The sequence below is a fragment of the Colletotrichum lupini genome, chromosome 1, assembly GCF_023278565.1.
Source record: "Colletotrichum lupini chromosome 1, complete sequence".
Lineage (NCBI taxonomy): Eukaryota > Fungi > Ascomycota > Sordariomycetes > Glomerellales > Glomerellaceae > Colletotrichum > Colletotrichum lupini.
The window spans coordinates 7,972,664-7,992,853 of record NC_064672.1 but is presented as its reverse complement, the minus strand read 5'-3'; the positions used below and the strand labels follow the sequence as shown (position 1 = coordinate 7,992,853).

Genomic DNA, 20,190 nt, shown 5'->3' with positions numbered 1-20,190 from the left:
AATTATCTGAGTGATTGAATCTTCCGTTCCTTCCCCCACCCCTAGTCAGTATCGTCTTCTCTTGTCATATTACAAAAGCTGACACTGCCAAAACAACGCTCGGTGTTGATGGAAATTAAAGAGCGTGTTACCAGGGAGTCTTGGCCGTCGGCCACTGTTGCTCAAAGCCCAAAAGGGCAACGTGAATGACCCTGCCCAAACCTTAAGACGGTAGACTGATCCTTTCGACAAGCAGTGCAGTCATCATTGCGCACGAACGCGAGGGTTTGGAAGGAATCGCCAACAGTCGCATTCGGGGCTCCAGTGACTCCAGCTTCCTACACAAGTTCAGTAAGCCCGTATGGATCGTGAGTCGTGACCTTGTTTCAATCTCCGGCATGTCACCATGAGTTCCACCTTGGGTCCCAGACTTATGTTATGTGGTGCGTTCATACATATCAGCGAATAGGAGACATCGCACCTTTCGCCGAAAAGCAGGGTCACATCGCCAGTCGACCTAGCTTGACATGACTGCAAGGTTCCGCTTTATTCGGCTTCGACGCGAGAGTGAGCCTCTGCGGAGGTTACCCCGGTCTTGTTCCTATGATCAGACGAACCTCAGCCGAAAAACTCGTTAGGATTCCGGATTCTTCGCAAGCGAAGTGGGGCCGTAGACGGATCCGGATCGTGGGGCCAAGCTGCAAGGTCAGCAATATTCCCTGGCTGCGGCGTGGCTCAAACGCAGGACGAGCCCGACGGGGAATTTAGATTGCTGCAAGATATCATTTCCGGAAACCTAAGGCTAATGTGGTAAGAGCAGTACCACCACGGGTAAGCCGGGTCATCACGCAACTGCAGATGTTGCTGACCCAGACCAAACAATCGGAATACCGAGGGTTCCTAAATCCTGCACGGGAGGTGTGAGAGGAGTTACATCGAATCTATATGCGGCCCGCGCGGCAGCAATGCAGAGCCGAAGTTGGGCTGAATAACTCCAACTTGACCTCGAGAGTCCGCCAGTGGCCACGGAGATTTGAGCCATGCCGACAGTCTCAGGCTTTCAGGGCGAAGGAACGTTGCCACACTTCAAACCTGGAACACTCGTATCCGCACGTGCGGTTTGGTCGGGATCCGCCTGGTGCTTCAAGAACACGGGAGCGAGCACGACATGCCATTTGTCAGGGTGTCATCTGGGCCTCTTATGTATCCTTGAATGACTCTAAGTTTGACCCCGTCCCACCGTCATATCTGGAGTTCTAAGACAAGACATCCGTTGCCACGGGACCGGTGCCAACTTTCCACTTCCATGTTGCATTTGTCTCAACGAATTGCCATCAACCTACTCCAGTTCAATCCCTTCAAAGTGGCTGCCTAAACTCATATCACTCTTTTACCACATCACAACCAAAACACTCGCTCATAGCAATCGGCACGATGACGAGCGCGAAAGATACTGATTCACTGGAGACACCAGAGCGAACATGTTTCGGAATACCTCTCTCTGCACTAGCGGTGTGCATTGCCTTGTCCCTCACTGTTGGACTGATTGGCATGGTGTGTACAAGGACTTTTCTTCTAGCCGAACCTACGAAATGGGTGTAGATGGCATTGCATACCACTCTTCTTGTGAATACTCAAGTGAAAACTCGCTAACGTATGACGAAATACAGGATGGCACAATTGTGGGCGTAGCAACTCCTGAAATTACGACCGATCTTGGAAGTCTTGGTGATGTTGGTTGGCTTGGATCTGCCTAGTATGTGTTTGAATGCGTTTTTGATGCACCCAACTCAGTCTCGCCCACGAACTGACAGATACGGCTCAGCTTTTTGGCAGCAGCAGCGTCTCAACTTGTCTTTGGCGCCCTTAACCGAGTAGTCCCTCACAAACATGTCTACATTGCAGGAATCTTCCTGTTCGAGCTCGGTTGTCTGCTTGCCGGACTAGCGAACACATCTACAATGTGTATCGTTGGTAGGGCGTTTTCTGGCCTAGGCTGTTCTGGAGTTGTATCAACCTCACTAGTGTACGTCAAAGTGTTCTTCAACATAATGCTCAGAATATCCTTCGCTGACTAGCCTGTCCTGATGCCAGACTCGTAACCGAAATTCTACCACCTGCCCGTCTCCCACTCATGATCGGAGTCTTGGGTGCTATGGAGTTGGTCGGCCAGATTACTGGTCCTCTCATTGGTGGTGCCCTGACGGATAACGCATCATGGAGATGGTGCTTCCTGATAAATGTACCCATGGGAACAGTGGCTGGTGCGGTCGTTTTCTTCTTGCTCAGGACCCATCGAAAGCCTTGGAAGACGATTTTCCAAGAGCTAAAGTTGATTGACGGCATCGGCATTCTCATCTTAACTCCGGCCATTGCTCTCATTTTGTTCGTCGTTCAGTCTGGAGGGAACACGTTCGCATGGAACAGCGCGCAGTCTATCAGCATGTTGACAGTGGGATTCGCTCTCCTCGTGGCGCTCGTATTCTGGGAGCACCGAAAGGGTGAGGCCGCTGTCATTCCCCTAACACTGTTCAAGAACCGCAGCATCTCTTTCGCCGCAGCTTTTGCTGTCGCGGCTGGTATGGCTATGGCTTTGTTTGACTACTACGTGAGTACAATCTTCATCGAGTGGTGTCCCTCACACCTGCTATGAGCCAGATTTTAACACACCGCAGATCCCGCTTTGGAACCAAGTCATCAAAGGCTACTCAGCCGCACGCTCTGGCATCCTGCTTTTACCCCTAAACGCTTGCTCCGCTGTTGGTGTGATGGCAGGTGGCCTTCTGGCAAACACCATCGGTCGCGCGAACCCTGTTATGCTTCTCGGTGGTACTCTTACGGCCATCGTATCTGGTCTTTTCAGCACCATTACCATGGCCAGCACTGACTCCCTTATCATGGGGATCTCGGCACTGGCCGGTTTCGCTGCTTTGGCGTCTCAGCAGCCCATTGTTGTGGCCCACAACGCTGTCGAGACCAAGCTATCACCAACTGCCATCTCAATGATGCTCTTCAGCAGCATGGTGGGCAGTGCGATCAGTCTTGCCATTGCGCAGGCGGTCTTCCTCAACAAGCTTCAAGGTAACCTTCGTCTAGTACAAGGCGTCGACGTAGACAAGATCATCCGAAGTGGCGCGACCGAGCTTCGCCACATCGTTGATCCATCATTGCTACCAAAAGTTCTCGAACTTTACAACCTTTCGATTGTTCAAGTGTTTTACATGGCTTTGGCGGCTGGTATTGCCATGACAATTGCATCACTTTTGGTCAAGTGGACGAGGATCTTGGAAAAGAAGCCAAAAGACGCAGAAACCTGTGAGCCTTCGCCAGTCACATCAGCCGGGACTGGAGTGACCGAGCCTGAGGACAGAGAAAACACCGAAACAACCACGGAAACTATCGTTGAGAAGGATAAAGATTAATACGTAAATCATTGTGGACGGCCATAGTGTACAAGGAGCACCTTGGGTCTGTTGTTTTATGCAGTTTGTTGCCAAATACGCACGCTTGGGTCTGGTGGTCTGATTATTTGTTCATGAGATTTCATTTCACTTGGCGAACTGGCTCAATCCACGTTCATTCCGTTAAATACGTATCATTTCTCTCAATTATCCGCAGAGTTATCCGACGAGGTCTATTGCTCAAAATCGCACATTGCTGGCATTTGTAACATGACATATGAACTGACGACTATGAGTCCTTTCAAAGTGATCATATCCGAGAGCTTTCAATTAACTTAGTACCTTAATCCCCCGTTTCATCCCGAACCGTTACGAGAATCACCAAACGCACACGCTTCCAAGATTACTAGCTCATTGTTCAGGTCGTGACTTTATGACATTCATCTTTATTTACAGGCAAGCACTTTATTTACCAGTACATCCGTGCAGGAGTTCAACTTCCTCATTATTAAACCTTTCAAAGCGCTTAAGCTGTTGCCGCTGTCTGGGTTACACTTGAGGCTGCGATTTTGGCCATAGTGTTTTGCTTCTTGAGCGGCAGGGTTGACAATTTGCGACGGTACATGTGCTATAACTGATGTTAGTGATAGAAAAAGACAAAGACGAAGTAGAGAATAACTTACCAATGACGCCGAAACAACCGCCATTGCCTGGGCATTCTCCTCGTTTTCATCGATGAAGTATCCCCATGTGGTCTTATCCTCCTCCACGCAGGTTGCCAGGACGCAGTACTTCCCATCGAACCGCTCAGACAGCTGCTGGGTATGATGAATTTTGGCCATGGCGTTAACGTCCTTCATGAAGTGCAAGCCCCTAACAACGGCGGAGGCAATGTCAGGTCCAGTTCCATCGATACGAATGGCGAAGCTGTCGGCAGGATTGATCATTCCGACAACAGTTTGCAATGTGCCATCGCTAGTAACAGAAATGTTGCCGATGTTGGAGGCACTATCGTACTTCTCACTTGGCGTAAGTGCGTAGCTGGCAATGAAGAGGTTGATAACCTCCTGGTGGGAGATCTCTCGCGCAAGGGCCTCGCACATCATCTGGACTCGGCCTCCAAAGTTGATCTGAAGCTCGACGGGTATGTCAAGGCCCCAACGCCTGTTGAGAATCCAGGTCGCAGCAGCCTTGCCGCTTTGTGAGTTAACCCGAATGATTGTGTCCAGAGGAATGCCCAAGTCTTCTGGATCGAGAGGGAGGTATGGAATGTCCCAAATCGGCCTAATTCCCTTCTCGGCGGCCTCGACTCGTTGCGCAATACCCTTTCGGATGATATTTTGATGGCTGCCACTGAATGCTTGAAGCGCAAACTCACCAGTATAAGGCATACGCTGAGACACGATCAAACCAGTGAGCTTCTCATACTTTCTCTTAATCTCGTAAAGTTTTGAAAAGTCGAGACCGGGGTGGATGCCGCGCGAGTACAAGTTAAGGGCCAGGGTGACGAGATCAACATTGCCAGCGCGCTCTCCGTTGCCGAACAGACATCCCTCGACCATGTCAGCACCTGCAAGCATGCCCAATTCAGCTGCAGCAACACCACATCCACGGTCGTTATGCGTGTGAATTGAGATAGAAATCTTTTCGGGGTCAGACAGAGAGGCTCGGAAGGTCTCGACTTGGTCTGCAAACACGTTTGGAGTAGCAACCTCGGTACTAGTGGCCAAAACCACGACCAAAGGGTCCTCCACAGTAGGCTCCCAGGCCTCTCTCACAGCCTCAGTGATCTGCACAGCGTAATCGTGGTCGGCTTCGTTGTAGGACTCGAGGCCAAAAGCCATGGTCCAGTCCGTTACAGCCGCCGATTCCGGGTCATCTTTGGTAATAGATCGCAGATATCGAACAGATCTAACAGCCTGCTCGAGTGCTCTCTCTCGTGTGAAGCCCTGGTATTTGAGCTGCTTGTCACTGACGCAGATATAAGTGCAAACGGACGCTCTTTTGGCGCCACGGAGAGCGGCGACGGTGCGAGCCAAGAAATCTTCTCGCGTAGGAGAAAGACCCCGCAGGCGTACAGTGTCAGGGACGATGTTGGGCGTCTCAATCAGACGTCTCGTAAAATCGAACTCGACTTGGGATGCGGCCGGAAAGCATACTTCGATTTCGGTGTAACCAATTTCAACGAGCATCTGGAAATATTCCCACTTTTGCTCAATGGTCTATGAAGAAAATTAGCCTCCCATAGGTTTGATTGCCAAATACATGCGTTAAACTTACCAAAGGGTTGATGAGAGATTGGTTGCCATCGCGCAAATCAGTTGAAAGCCAGACTGGAGGCTTCGTCAAAACCTGGTTGGGCCATTTTCGGTTTGGATTGTGGATTTGCTGGAATCCTGTGTACTTGGTGTGTGGGTCGGGAAGCCTATTTTTGCAATAGCTGTAAGTAAGCCAGCTATTACGGATGGCAAAGGGAATGCGCTGCAATTGGGGAGCACGTACATCTTGACCGGTTGTAATCTTCGGAGGATTGAAAATGGAATTAACACGACAAATCACAGCACAATATGACTAATGATGTTATAGGTTGTTAATCAGATTATCAGTTGAGATGCTCACACCCTGGATGTGTTTTTGGTCCCACTGGCACTTTAAGGTATATGTATCAATCAGCTTAATCTGGCGGGAAATGCCCTATGTTCTAGACGCGGGTCTATCATCCGAGCTTCTTACCAAAGGAAAAGAAAGTTCTTGACTATGCAGCTGTGACATTGCATAACGTGGGCTTTTACCTGGGGCGGCAACGTGGCAGTGACACAGCGGTCTTCATGCTTGGTCTGTGTTTGCAACAAGGGCCCAAGTCTCGGCCTAACTTCAAGGGGTCCAAACGACTAGGTTCCCAGCGCGTCAATCGACATGTTGGGAATACCATCGGTCAGCAAGCCCCCGCCCCCGGATCAGGACGGGAAGTCAGACGCACCTGTTGTCAGTTTTAGAAACCGAATCTCATGTTTGGCTCACACATTCAACGTCGGTCGGTACAAGACACAGACATGGAAGTCAGAAATGCTGACCGGGCAGGTAGCAACAAGCGCTTTTATCGATTTCTACGCAACTTCAAGCCTCGAGGAAATACGCATACAACCACCTCTTTTTCTCTATTTTTCTTCCTCTCAATCGTGATCTAGCGGGTTTCGGCGTCCAGGAATTGGATACCAAAGAATTTGGAAGATTGATCCGTAAACGGTAATGCTTCATTACACCACATGATCTCCATTACTGAGTTCATGTATCTATCTTGCAACTTCATGTCTACTGAGATCGACTTGATCTAGTGCGGGCTCAGAATGAAGCAGGTTTGCCGGGTGAGATGATCAAAGTAAGTAGCACCTACTTTGCCAAGGTTTGGATACATTTAGCTTAGATTATGCTTATCTTCCATCATGGATCGCTGGGTTCAGACAAGGTGCTAGAAGACTCAAACCAACTAATTCCTTAAAACTCAAATCAAAGCAAGTTCAAACACTACAATAGAATAACGTTTCGCACCCTAGTTTTCTCTACCCACATCGTTATGTCTACAGATAATTTCTCATGAAGTTCCAAGAACCTTCTTCAGAGCCTCGATAATCACGTCAATCTCCTCTACTAAATACGAGAAGACAGGTCAGCTCTCTGGATCATCCAGAAGGGTTGAAGACCGTAACTCACCGGTGTTGTAGTGCACCAAACTCACTCGGACAACGCCATCTTCGCCGAGACCGAGGATTTTCTCGGCCAGCCGCTTTGAGAAGAAATGACCCCACCGAATCCCAGCAATGGATTGGGCCTCGACTCCCTCTACGACGCTTTGAGATGATTTTCCCTTTACGGTAAAACTCACAGTGGGAACCCGGGTTGAAGCTGCAGAAGAAACGTCGCCTCGAATGGATACATCAGGCCGCGACTTCAGAAACTCGAGAAGATGCTTCTGCAAGACTTCTTCGTGCTGAGCAAACTCAGCCCAGGTCTGCTTTGGGTTATCTCCGAAATATGCCACCAGCGGCATGACCGCTTGTGTGAGCTCGTAGCTAGCCGCAGCCAGCTCAAGCTTGTCCATCAAAGTTCCAGACGGATTGAAGTAGTGTCCGAGTGACTGGAGCTGCTCCTGTGCCTTGAAGGATCCGTATAGCAAAGATATGTGCGGACCGTATACCTTTGAGTTGTACACAGTCAGTTTGTCCCGCACAGTTGGTTTCCTCATAGAATCGCTTACCTTGTACCATGAAAACGCATAGAAATCAGCCCCAATCTCCTTTACATCAATCGCACGGTGCGGCGCATAAGCAACCCCGTCGACACAGAGCAGGGCCCCCGGGACTTCGTGCACAACATCTGCAAATGCCTTGATATCATGAATGCTTCCCAGGATGTTACTGGCGTGTGTACAAGCTACAAAACGAGTCTTCGGTGTCAAGAGGTTCCGAAGTGCCACCACATCGAGTTTGGGGTTTGAGTGATCAGAAGGCGCCCACCACTTCACCGTTGCGCCCGCGAGAGTTGCATAGTGGAGCCAAGGGTCAATGTTAGACTCATGGTCAACTTCGGAAAGAATAACTTCATCACCAGCCTTCAACTTTAGAGCTGCTGCAAGGTTACGGAAAGCTTGAGTTGTTGATGGTGCAATTACTAATACGGAGTGTAAGTACATGTGACCATGGATGTTGGGCCCTTCCCTTTGAATCTGGGCGTGGGGTGATGGATGACCCTTACCGATTTCACCGACATCGGCATTAACATAATCGGCGGCAACTTTGTACGCCTTGTCGAAAGTCTCCGTTGAGATCTTGGAGGTTTTGTAGCTTGCCCCCAGTTGCACGTTGTTGTTCACGAGATATTCCGAGATGCTGTTCTTTGATGTCAGTAAATGAGGTAGCTTCAGTGTTGCCCACCGTGCCTGATCCCCAAGAGAATTATGTTTGACCGGCTCTTTCTTACCTCTTTGCGACTGTGCCAAGCACTTGACTTCCACCAGCGTTGTCGCCAAAGATCTGGTTTTTTGCCAAAGCTGGGAACTGAGCCCTAGCCTTCTCAACTGAAAATGTTGAAGCCATCGTGGTAGTCTAGTCTTTGAACAAGAATCACTTTCCTTACACTAAGATACGTATAACTCAGTCGTAGATCCTCATACCTCTTGAATCCAGTATTTTCCGCGATGTCGGTTGATGATATGAGCCAGCGTTCAACCCCACATTCAGATTCCACGATGGACTCAGGTAGAGAGGACGTTGCCTCAGAACACGCATTGACCGCCTCCCTTCATATGCAAGGTCATAATCACCCATGCTGGGTCGCAGAGAGCGCATAAGCGACGTCATAATGACCAAGACACCCAACGACAGTCACTGGATAAAACCTGCATAAACTTTACCTACTTCCATCCATGCTCTCCATATTCTAGATTCTTGAGACAGTGCAGGACGAAACATGGTCATGATGCTGACAAAGTGCGGGGTGTCGCTGGCATCAATGAGGCCCTCAGAGCTCCACTAGTTGAGTTTTTGGGAGAGCCTGAGTTAAGTTTAATCAGATCTCCAAGAGGGGTCCAATAATCATGTAGAGACAGCAACGACACCGCATATTCTTAGTCCTTATCGTGCATTATCTTATCAATAAGAATTACTATAACTGGGTCAGAACTCTCAAGAGCAGACACGAGGAGAGGTACACACGATCGTGCAGACTGCAAACTCCAATTCCAACCCCAGCTGGTCATCACTCATTTGATCACCGCATAGGCCGTAGTCAATCTCAACCATACTTTGTCAAGAGATCTCCGGACAAATTCTCTGTCAAGCAATCTGAAGATGGAACACGGTATGGAATCCAGATCGACCCGCCTTTATCCCGATGCCTGTAACTGACTGCTCATCAAGTCGTTGAAATCGGGGGCGTCCGCGTTCGGATCACACCTGTCGACGAAAATCCGAAGACAGCTGTTGCATTCCAGGATCTCGTTGGGCAGCTGCAGCTGACTACGGCTCTCGCCAGGATCCCTCGACCAATTTCTGAGGCCCGTCGCCGTGTTCAAATACTTGTGTCAGTCGACTTTGATGCGGTGTCGGGCTTGATGGGCACAGGGCAGCATCCCAACAACTGCCTAGCCGACTTCTCATCGGGCATCTTCGCAGGCCGAGTTGGCGTAGGCCGCCTTCTGGGTCTCTTTCACCGTATCGGCGCCTCCGACAAGGTAACATGGTTCATACCAGGTCACTCTATGGAAACGTTCCCAGCGGAGACGAAATGTATAGTAGACTCAGGCGCGGAGATTGCACTTCATGGCTATTGCCACGAAGACTGCACCAAGCTTGATACGAAGCAAGAGGAAGATGTCCTGGACAAGTGTATTGCCCTTGCCGAGTCTTTGACTGGGAAGCGCCCTGTCGGATTCCGAGCTCCTTTGTACCGAATCCGCCATGAGACGATTTCTCTATTGGAGAAAAAGGGGTTTCTTTATGACACCTCACTCAGCGGCCACGACTCACAGTTGTACCCTCTCGACCGAGGCTTTTCTCTCACCCCAGTCGACTATTCTAAGCCAGCACATACATGGATGCAGCCCTCTGTCCAGCCGCAATCTACCGGCATTGTTGAAATCCCTGCCAACTGGTACATGGAAGACATGACCCCCCTCCAGTTTTGGCCCAACGTCGAGAATTCTCACGGCTTTGTGTCGGTTCAGACGATCGAGAAGATGTGGAAAGACCGCTTTACCTGGTTGTGGAGCCATGGCGCTGACGGAAATGGTCCCGGTGACTTCGTCTTCCCCTTGGTCCTCCATCCTGATACCTCAGGCATGGCACATATCGCAGGAGCCATCGAGGATGTGCTACTCTGGCTGAAAAGCTGGGGGTCACAGGTGGAATTCGTCACATACGAGACAGCAGCAAGGTCATATGTGGAGCAAAAGAGTAATTAGTGCAAGGTAGACCTCGTTCCCATAACATAATGCCGTACACGAGATAGACCTTCGTCTTCATGCCCACATGCTAAATACGATCATTTGAGTATCAGATTACTATTGCTTGTCAAGTGATCTTGAGGCAACAGGATCGGTGTCAATTATGAGTCTAAGTCTTTTTAATTCTGTAGGAATATGATCCATCATAGCAAGACTTATCGTGGCGCCCATCTTCTGCACCTAATGTATCGTGAAGATTGTCTGAGGCCAATCTTCCTAAGTCGTAGTCTCCGAGATTGCTGTATCTAACAGGTATTTGCAGAATAACAAGTACTCAAGTATCTAGCTGATACAACCTTCATGCGTTACTTAAGATGCCGAGAAATTCGTTCTTAAGGTAGTTTTTGCAGCGCAATGATGCGTCCGTCCCAGCTATGTTGGGTACAATGTTTCTTGCGGTGACGCGGAAAACCTCCGACGTAACCTCATGAAAACAACTGCCATAGCCACAAGCCCTGCCGTCTGACGAATTATCACCAACATCAGGAGTCGCTTATGCGAGTCTCCGCTAGCAATGCAAAGTCAGCGGACGTTTGGGGCCCATACAACATGCCTGTACTGTCACACCATCTGTAGTAAACAGCATCATGGAGGCTGCAATCGACAAAGACGATCGTCACGGCTAGTGAAATCCTCTGGAGGAGGAATAGATGGCGCCTACAAGTATTCGTCAGCCACGTTCCTGTTCAAACAAAAATCTATGGATGAGCATCCTACAGAGACAACAACTCCTATCCTCCTAGCCTTTTTGATACGAGCACCATGACCAATATTATCAATTTCCAGATCTTTTCTCGCTATATCGGCTTATTTGCCTTAGTCTTGACTATTTCCGGTCTCGCTTTCGTACTATGGCGAGTGGCAAAATACCGGCATATTCCAGGCCCCTGGCCATGCCGAATTTCTCATCACTATGTTGCATTGTTCGAATTGATTCGTCAAAGGCCTCAGGCCATCGCAAAATGGCATCGGAAATATGGCCCTTTCGTGCTTATTGCACCAGGAGAAGTGTCAATCTCCGACGTTGCGGCTATGCGAGACCTTTACAGCAGTTCCAAGAGGAACCCCAAGAGCGATTACTTTGACCACTTCATTTATCACGGAGAGCGGTCAATATTTGCCGAGAAGCCGTATGAAGAGCACAAGGCGAAGAGAGGATTGTCTTCGGCGTTCTACCAGGCAACTTCCATCTACAAGTCAGAGATACAACAGCCTCTCCGGCAAAAGGCGCTTGGAGTCCGAGAGACACTTGAAAGACATTCCAAGCTCGAGCAAATCATCGATGTATTTCCCGTCATCAACCACTACGCATGGGACAACATCACCGCGTTGGTTTACGGACCAAGGCACTGCTCTCATGCTGTGCAAGGAGACTACACAGATCGCGACATTCTTGCCAGGCTCAAGAACACCGAGATGTGGAACTCTCTCAAGTTCAATCTACCTTTCGCCCACAACATAATGGAAAAGGCCGTTTCCATGTACACTGGCTCATCCAAATTCCTCTCGGCGGAGCGAGACCTCGATGTTTGGGCCATGCAGCGCCTGGCTTACTCACTTTCTGATCCAAAGTCATCGTCTGACTGGTCGCTTATTCGCCTCATTCAAGATCTCCGACTTGCTGGTCGTGATATTTCTGATGACTACGTGGCATGCGAGGTGATCGATAACCTCCACGCGGCTCAGGCTACCGTCACTGTTGCCTTGACGTATGTGGTCTACCACCTGAGCCGGAACCCTGACTGGCAAGCCAAGGTTCGAGCTGAGATTGAGGCGCTACCGCGGGAAGATGACGGCCTCCCAGTCTGGCAGTTACTCGACAAAGCCCCTATTCTAGAAGCATGCATAAGAGAGTCATATCGGATCAATCCAGTTTCTAGTGGGCGAGCCGAGCGTATATTGGCCAAGGGCACCCGATACGGCGATGTTTACATTCCCCCATACGTAAGTTGCCGGTTGCACTCCCGCTGCCATAGAACCCAAGCCAGTATTCTACACGCCGTTCTAACATTTACCCATGTAAAAACTAGACCGTTGCATCCGCTTCGACCATTGCGTTGCACCTGGACCCGTCAGTCTTTCCCGAGCCGCTGGAATTCAACCCAAGGCGGTGGTTAGACGTCAAGCCTGAAGGCTTGTTAAGACTGGAGCGGTCTTTCATCCCATTTGGGTATGGTGCCCGTCTATGCCTGGGCAAAGCATTTGCAACTCTCCAGGTGAAGATGTTGATATCTGCTGTTCTTCTCACGTTCGAGACTGCATTGGACGATCCAAGTCGTATTATGGAACAATGGGGAACACAGGATGCTTTGCCGAAGGGGCTTAACTGTAAACTCCGTTTCCGAAAGAGACAGGATGTTTCATGAGCAGAGCCGGTGTTTAGTCGGATGAACCGGTAGCATCGGGACCTGACAGGTTGTCAAGAGATGGGACATGGAAAATGGTCCCGGTGGGGGAGGATCATTTTTAGTGAGTAGCATAGTACCACAAAAAACGAACGGGAACATTCGTAAACGGCTCGACCAAGAAACTTTCTCAAAGTGTCTTGACATTGCATCGCCAGCAGACCACAAAGGGTCTGGTTTGAGAGCGTTACGCCTAGGCTCAGCATTATTAAGGAGCTGCTGATCTTGGACACGTTGGCTGACTCGCTTTCCCCCAGTAGGAAAGAAACGTGCTTCCTTCGTGGTCTGACAATCAAACGTTCAAACCCTATATGTATTGGCATGCCTAGACCGAGCATGGAGGTGCGGCCGTTTGCGCGCTTCGGCGCGGGGAATAATGTCCGCAGTTGATCCCACGCGGAGCCCTCCCGTTGCATTTTCCCCGGGATCTCGGCACCGGGGTCGCTATGCTGGCACTAGGATTTGATGCGAGAATCCTTCCACCTTCCCCTGGAAGCTTGTGGGACTCGCCGGCGGTGTGGATACAAACGCCTCAGCCTCGGTAGCACCGACACTGCCTTGGCGAAAGTTTAAGGTGCAGGAGGATTTCGAGAGACCCAGGTTGTTGAATAGTGTCACGGAAAGACGGGCTTTACTCCATGACGTGCTGCCGATATTCATAGTGTTCCTGCCCGCTGCGGCCCGTCTTGAGGCCTGTCTGTCTCTGGTGTGTCTGATGCGGTTAAGAAATACTTCTGCAGCTTCCTGCAAGTTCAGCGCTTGACTGCATTCCGTACTCTTTTAGTCTTTATTTTCTTCGCTATACGGACCGAGTGCAGGTTGTGGTCTGAGTAGTTTATTTACAGTTGCCGCCACCATGAACACCATGAGCTGCGAGGGTGACATGAGGTCTCTTTTGATGGCCCTTACAGTCAACCCGGCCGAGCGGAGGAGAACACAAAACCGACTGGCAAAGCGAAAGTCCCGTATGCAACCTCAAAACCAACATACCTTACCCTGCCTACACCCTCACTTCACTATCTTTACCCTCACTCCCAGCCCAGCCCAGTCCAGCACATGCCACAGCACATGCCAGAGCACATGCCACAACATCATCCGTTATCATCCATCCAATAGAGAAGAAACGTTTAGAAACCAACAAGTCGAGTTATTCTAGGAGCCAAGGGAAAGAGTGCCGCAGCAGCCGCTTCAGCAACGAGCCATGTCGCGTCATCATCCACAGCAACATCAGCAACAACGACGAGGAGGTCAAGAAGCGCTTCTTCTTCACCCCCAACGGTCACAGCAAGTGTGCTTACGCGTCTTTACGGTACCATTGTCACGAGAGTCTGGGCTAATGAGATTCTGCAGGACCTCACATACACCGCAGCACTTGCCGATCCGTTCGGTTCACTTCAGACCCCGCCGCATGAGTCGACCCAAGACTTTGGGCAGGCAGCAGTAATTTTCCCTGCTTCGGAAATGGGAGTGTCTGGAGAAGCTGCTCCACGGACGCTGCAACGAAACGCCGTCACTGATGACCTTGACGCGAGCTCATATTCGGCTGGAATCCCCCACAACTTGAACACTGTCGAATTCATCGAGCCGTGGACATTAGACGCCAGCATGACACTCATGACACCGAACAGCAGACACGAAGACATGTCAGACCTTTCAACAGAAGATATCCTCACATTAGGGGTAAGTTGTATATCTCACTTCGTCCCACCATCACTTCCTTAAGAGCACAGATGAGGATTTCTTATATAAGTACTCATCCGGAATCTCTCACATTTCATTTTTCTGCCCTAAATCTCAGCAACGATCAAAAGCTCCATTACTTTGCACGTCCATTTGCTGACAATATGGGGAAAGTTTGCGAGACCAACTCAAGGAAGCCCTTTGCACATTGCAGCAACACACGGCCACATCAATGTGGCTAAAACGCTGATCCTCCACGGTTCGGATGTCAATGCCGCGGATAAAGCTGGGCTGGCCCCAATTCACTACGCGACGCAAAACAACCAAGGTCCCATGGTGACCATGCTTGCGGAGCATGGAGCTGACGTCGACTTCTTGGACCCGGACGGTTGCACGCCTCTCTACAGAGCGGCAGAAAGTGGAAACAAAGCAATGGTTGAGCGTTTACTGCGACATGGAGCGAAGCTGAGCTAGGAAAGTAACAGAAACGGAAACAAACAACTGTGGCACGGAGTCAGAGTAGCATGGGAAACGGAGGAGTATTGTCAAATTGGGTGGTTATCTAAGTTTGCTGGTGTAGAATAGGCCTGTTATCAAACATGTTCACAAATCAATATCATTCTATACGTGTTACTCAACCCACTTCTCATGTGGTGCCAAATTGCAAGGTGACCCATGTGTGCCAAAATCCGGGTCGTTCTGATGCCTGTGCTTCTCAGTCAGCCTCAACCGTATCTTGAACGTTACACACGCCCAGGTCGCCAAAAGGACAAGACATCGAAGTCATGTTTAACTTTTTCTGCCCATGTAAAGAAGCTCGTATTGTGGAGCAAGGCATGCCGTGAACCCGTCTTAGTTCTCACGAGTAACTCAGGAGATGTGCGATTTCAGTCTCTTGGCCAAGCAAGCAGAGCCAAACTATCAAATCAGCACATGGGATTCTTCGCATAGCCATCTAGCCCAGCTCGGTAGATACACGGACTCCGGATGAACGCATGGAACGATTGATGTCTTTCGATCATTCGAAGTGTTTGAGCTTACAGAGCAACTCACTAAACAGAGGAGGGCGCCCGAAGACGGAACTTCTCTGTGGGGCCGGCCACCGCAGCATCGGAGCCAGAGTGATTTCATCCCCCCCTGCAGCCATGGCTTTTCAAACATGCTGACGATGCAGCGTCTGTCACAACAACATGTCTGGTTTGGATACGACTGGAATAGAACACTTTTGAAATATGAGAAGCAGTGAAGTCACATACACCTGTCGTAGACATTGAGATTTACGAGCTGTTTAGACGCTGCACAGACGCCCGCACGGATGGATCAGGGGATGACTTTGCGTCCAATCTGACCTTCGCTTTTCCAGCTGACGAGACATTCCCAGCGCCAGGTGAATGACAGAATAAAAAATCAATGGTAATTTGAATTCAATCTTGAAGCTCATGATAACCTTATTATATCTATTAAAGAAGCCTTGGGCCAGGTTTGTGTCTTGGTCGCCCATTCTACCGTCGGAGTAATACACAGCATCTACAAGATTCAATCAAAGGTTGCACATCGTTCATTGCTGAGTACTTCACACAAGCATGGCGGAACAGACCTTCAACGAGCAGCTCCTGCAGCTGTTGGCTGCAACACGAGATCTCCACTTGAAAGACGAGCGGACACCTAACGGTGGTAAGTATCCAAATGTCCATATCCCCTGTTCATCGCTAGACAGACCTGATGCCCAGATTAGGAACGTCGGATGTAGAGACTGAAAGCTCCGAGCACCCTCTAGTTGTTCTTTCTGCCTTGGCAGCTAGACTGCAGCGAGATGGCAAGGAGAAAGAGGCGAAAACAATTCTGCAGGTCGTCAGCATCGCCACGGCGTCCCCCGACTACGGCGGTATGGGTTTGACCTGGACCGGGGAGTCAAGCGCAACGGACCGCAGCGAGCTGATTCTGCTCACATCAGCATGTAAGCATACTTCCTTTCCTTTTCTGTGCCGCGAACTTCCAGCCCACCCCTGGCCTTGCCGCTTTTATTGAATGATAACTGATCGGGACCGAATTCCTTCACCAGGGCTCGAGAGTCTGAATTCCAGCGATCGACGGGGGGGACCGATCGTTCCCCTAGTAAGCCGGCCTGCCAGCCGCCGCCCCATGAATGTTACAGAGAAGATATTTGCTCTGCATGACGTGACTCGCACAGGATGGGTCCGAATAGGGGATACGATTAGAGTTTCTGTCGACTGGATCATGGCTAGCGAGGCTAGCTGGCATGTATGTTTACACTTCACCCTCACCTCTAAATCCTCACAGGCTTGGATGGCTTGCTGACGTTGAACTAGGGCATGCTTCAAGTCTACAACAAGCTGGGAGACCCTGGAATCTTTTCGAATTCCAACTTCTGGTTGGCTGGCGATCATGTGGTTGATCCAAGGCTGATGGATACGCCCCTTGTGCAGAAGCTGGTTGGCGAGATGGACTTTGCTCGTAAGAAGTTCAAGATGACACAGTTCCAGGGCAACAATTACACCATCATGCACACCGAGTTCTACCGTGAGCGGGCCCAACCAGGCCAAATCATCATTGGCTCGGATTCGCACACGTGTAGCTCTGGGGCCGACGGTTGTCTTGCGATTGGACTGGGTGCAACCGAGGTCACGATGGCTCTGGTTACTGGAGAGATCTGGTTCAAAGTTCCCGAGGTCGTCGAGATCCACCTTGTGGGTAAGCCCCAGCGCGGAGTCGGAGGTAAAGATATTATCCTCTATATCCTTCAGCAGCTCAAACGGAATACGGTGGCTGCGGATCGGGTAGTTGAGTATACGGGCCCCGGGTGCCGATGGTTGAGTTCTGACGCCCGCTTTGCCATTGCAAACATGACTACCGTAAGCAATTGCCTTTGTTTTTACCCTTTTTGCTCTCACTAGTCCGATTCCTCTTTATCCCGCCGGCATGGCATGCAGACCCTTGGCACTTTGCACGAAGTTTCAGGGTTGCTAACCTCGAAATCAGGAGTTTGGTGGCATCACAGGGATATTTGTTCCCGACGAAGTCACTAAGGACTTTATCGATGCCCGTAAAACAGCCCATCACAGGACCGCATCGTACTACTTCAAGCCCGACGAAGGATGCTCCTATGCGGAGTCACATACTATCGACGTCTCTCTGGTCGAGCCCTTTGTGGCCAAGTACCCGAGCCCCGATGATGTAGTGCCGGTGTCTGATGTGGCAGGTACTCACCTTGATGGTGTCTTCATCGGTGCTTGCACAACAGCGGAGGAGGATCTTGTCATGGGCGCGCTTGTGCTGCAGGCTGGCCTGGACGCCGGAAGGAAGCCGGTGGCCCGAGGAGAGCGCCGAGTCGTCCCCGGAAGCCGCCCCATCGCCGACTACCTTCGAAAGACAGGCCTCGCAGACATTTACGAGAGAGCGGGCTTCATCATTGGCATCCCTGGATGCAGCTACTGTGTGGGAATGGGCGCTGACATGGCCAAACCTGGGGAAGTCTGGCTCAGCAGTCAGAACCGCAATTTCGAGAACCGTATGGGCAAGGGTAAGTCTCGTGGGATACACTCACGATCGTTCTTATTTCCCTGCCTGTCCCTTTTTGGCCAAAACTGCCCGCAGATATGCCCCGTTTCCAGGTGGACCCGCGAGCAGTTTTGTGATATTGCACCAGAAACCCCTCTCAAGACCCTCTCGAGACCCAAACTCGGCTGGGAAAGTGCAACGCTGGACAATGTAAGCTAATAACTGGCATGACAGGGGCTATCGGCAGTTTGGCGTCCGCTGCAACGGTGGCTGCGTCGTCTTTTGACATGGCTGTCACTTCTCCACAAGATCTTATTGACCTCATCCCAGCGGATCGATGGGCCGCCGTCAAGGGTAAAGGATCCCTTGCCGATGGTATCCTCAGCCAACCGCAATGGGTGGAGCCACCAGGCCAAGATGCCGAAGAGGATGCGAAGGACGTCGCGGAGGACCAGGGACCCAGCCCGTCCGGCGAGGACGCGGCCGCCGATCAGGCTAAGCCCGGCTCCGGGACCATTAGGAGTAAGATCTTCCGTCTAGGAGATTTTGTTGACACCGATGCGGTAAGCCACCTTTCCCTTGCTTTGCTTCTGATTCGCGAATCGCACATGAAGCCAGCAAAAGAGACGCACAAGAAACAATGTTCTAACGGGCCGTCCCGCAAATAGCTTGCGCCTGCACAATACCTTCTCACATCCAAGAACAACGAGGAGCTCGGCACTCATTGCCTCGAGTTCACCAACCCGGAATTCCGGCAGCTCGTTAAGGAAGGTCACAAAGTCATTGTTGCTGGCGATGCGTTTGGCTGTGGATCTAGTCGTCAAGAGGCTGTGCAAGCTTTACTAGGTGCGTCGGAGTCTCATTCCCTCAATCCTTTGCATCTTACTTTGCACATATGCCCCCTCGCTCTCGGCGATTCTTACCGCCGCATTGTCCGTCAATGAGTTTGTCCGCCGGCAGAAATGACTCTCCGAAGTGATAATCATCATCATCATCATCATCATCACCATCCTTCGTTCCTTCGTGCCGTTCCTTCGCTCGTAATGGTGGGCTGACCAGACATTACTGTATTAGGCGTCGGTGTCGAATGTGTGATTGCAAAGGCATTCGCGTTCATTTACAGCCGAAACCAGCCGTCCTTGGGTCTGTGGGGCTTCACCATCGACGATCCCTTGTTTTACGAGAAGGCGCAGACAGGAACCAACATTGAGATCGACCTGGATCGCAACGTGCTGACTGTCGACGGCGAGACATTCGAATTTCAGTTGTCCGTGCTCGAGAAGAAACTGACCAAGATGGGCGGCATGACAAATGCCTTCAACCAATTTGGCAAACGCATCTACGACGTCTTGACGGGTCGCAAAGCCTCACAGGGCGGTGTCGCAAAGGAACTCAAGGCTAAACCTGCCCGAGATGTCATGGCATGGTGATCATGCACATGTGGGCTCTACGGATGGTGGAAGGGGCTGGATTTATGCAGGGTCTCGACCCGTAGTTCAGCAGGGCATGGAGTTGAACAGGCCGTAGTCGTCCCATATCTAGGTACTTAGTGTACGGAGTAATAGAGTGTAAGCGTATACCGTACGGGTATCAGTATGGCCTCCAAGCTTTTGCGCGCGCGCTACGTCTTCGGTGACTGTCAATGATTTCGGTGCTTGTGTGTTGGCAGCTTGGCAATGTAAGCCCAATCCTGAATATTGTTTTCCGCAGTTTTCATGTAGGTCTAGGCGCGACTATTGGCATTGGACAGCGACGACCTCGGTGTAGAAACCCTTGGAAAGCTAATTTCGGGGTCCAGGTCCATATCCAAAAGACCCTTACACCATCTTTGGTCAGCAGTAGCTGCAGTGGCTGCAGGCTACATCAGTAGGAGCCAGGGCAGACCTTAAAGGCCTAGAATGGCTGTTACTGGGGTTCAGACGGGGAAGCCGGGGCCAAATTCTGGCCATGCTGCATGTTCCGTATGGCATTTCTGGATCGCAAGCAGCTGTGGTACGATGTAGGCGGGTGACTGACTCGAGCGAATACAACAGCTGTTCATCGGAAACTATATCCCACATCGCCAATACCTGAAGTAGTGTAGCAAAGGTATGTCTTTCTGCAAGCGAGGCAAACTGCGAAACAGCGGCCGAAGATGTGATCGCATCGTACCCATGGTAGAATGATTGGCCTAAGTCATGTCTGTAGAGGAGCATTGCAACGCTTG

General features: G+C 50.6%; 7 protein-coding genes across 7 annotated transcripts; 5 read left to right on the top strand and 2 right to left on the bottom strand.

Moving 5' to 3' along the window:
* Positions 1-1,413: 1,413 nt before the first annotated feature.
* Positions 1,414-3,401, top strand: CLUP02_02308 (MFS transporter; the record flags this gene model as incomplete). Its single annotated transcript, XM_049281340.1, has 5 exons — positions 1,414-1,533; positions 1,650-1,735; positions 1,805-2,005; positions 2,074-2,587; positions 2,655-3,401. The coding sequence occupies 5 exons, from the start codon at positions 1,414-1,416 to the stop codon at positions 3,399-3,401; spliced, it is 1,668 nt and encodes a 555-aa protein (XP_049137297.1).
* A 505-nt stretch (positions 3,402-3,906) lies between these two features.
* Positions 3,907-5,861, bottom strand: CLUP02_02307 (2-isopropylmalate synthase; the record flags this gene model as incomplete). Its single annotated transcript, XM_049281339.1, has 3 exons — positions 3,907-4,008; positions 4,064-5,602; positions 5,661-5,861. Coding segments are annotated over 3 exons (1,842 nt in total), but the record flags the coding sequence as incomplete, so codon positions are not given.
* Positions 5,862-6,564: 703 nt separating this feature from the next.
* On the bottom strand, positions 6,565-9,178 carry CLUP02_02306 (uncharacterized protein; the record flags this gene model as incomplete). Its single annotated transcript, XM_049281338.1, has 9 exons — positions 6,565-6,711; positions 6,991-7,025; positions 7,092-7,575; positions 7,636-8,024; positions 8,076-8,266; positions 8,358-8,454; positions 8,551-8,705; positions 8,766-8,908; positions 9,092-9,178. 9 exons carry the CDS (start codon positions 9,176-9,178, stop codon positions 6,565-6,567), a joined length of 1,728 nt encoding a protein of 575 aa, XP_049137295.1.
* Positions 9,179-9,226: 48 nt separating this feature from the next.
* CLUP02_02305 (uncharacterized protein) lies at positions 9,227-10,338 on the top strand (the record flags this gene model as incomplete). Its single annotated transcript, XM_049281337.1, has 2 exons — positions 9,227-9,236; positions 9,296-10,338. 2 exons carry the CDS (start codon positions 9,227-9,229, stop codon positions 10,336-10,338), a joined length of 1,053 nt encoding a protein of 350 aa, XP_049137294.1.
* Positions 10,339-11,142: 804 nt separating this feature from the next.
* CLUP02_02304 (uncharacterized protein) lies at positions 11,143-12,746 on the top strand (the record flags this gene model as incomplete). Its single annotated transcript, XM_049281336.1, has 2 exons — positions 11,143-12,324; positions 12,411-12,746. 2 exons carry the CDS (start codon positions 11,143-11,145, stop codon positions 12,744-12,746), a joined length of 1,518 nt encoding a protein of 505 aa, XP_049137293.1.
* Positions 12,747-13,641: 895 nt separating this feature from the next.
* Positions 13,642-14,939, top strand: CLUP02_02303 (uncharacterized protein; the record flags this gene model as incomplete). Its single annotated transcript, XM_049281335.1, has 4 exons — positions 13,642-13,750; positions 13,824-14,075; positions 14,155-14,465; positions 14,640-14,939. The coding sequence occupies 4 exons, from the start codon at positions 13,642-13,644 to the stop codon at positions 14,937-14,939; spliced, it is 972 nt and encodes a 323-aa protein (XP_049137292.1).
* A 1,109-nt stretch (positions 14,940-16,048) lies between these two features.
* On the top strand, positions 16,049-19,414 carry CLUP02_02302 (3-isopropylmalate dehydratase large subunit 2; the record flags this gene model as incomplete). Its single annotated transcript, XM_049281334.1, has 8 exons — positions 16,049-16,139; positions 16,201-16,422; positions 16,528-16,727; positions 16,796-17,338; positions 17,466-18,006; positions 18,219-18,547; positions 18,653-18,830; positions 19,059-19,414. The coding sequence occupies 8 exons, from the start codon at positions 16,049-16,051 to the stop codon at positions 19,412-19,414; spliced, it is 2,460 nt and encodes an 819-aa protein (XP_049137291.1).
* Positions 19,415-20,190: the final 776 nt, after the last annotated feature.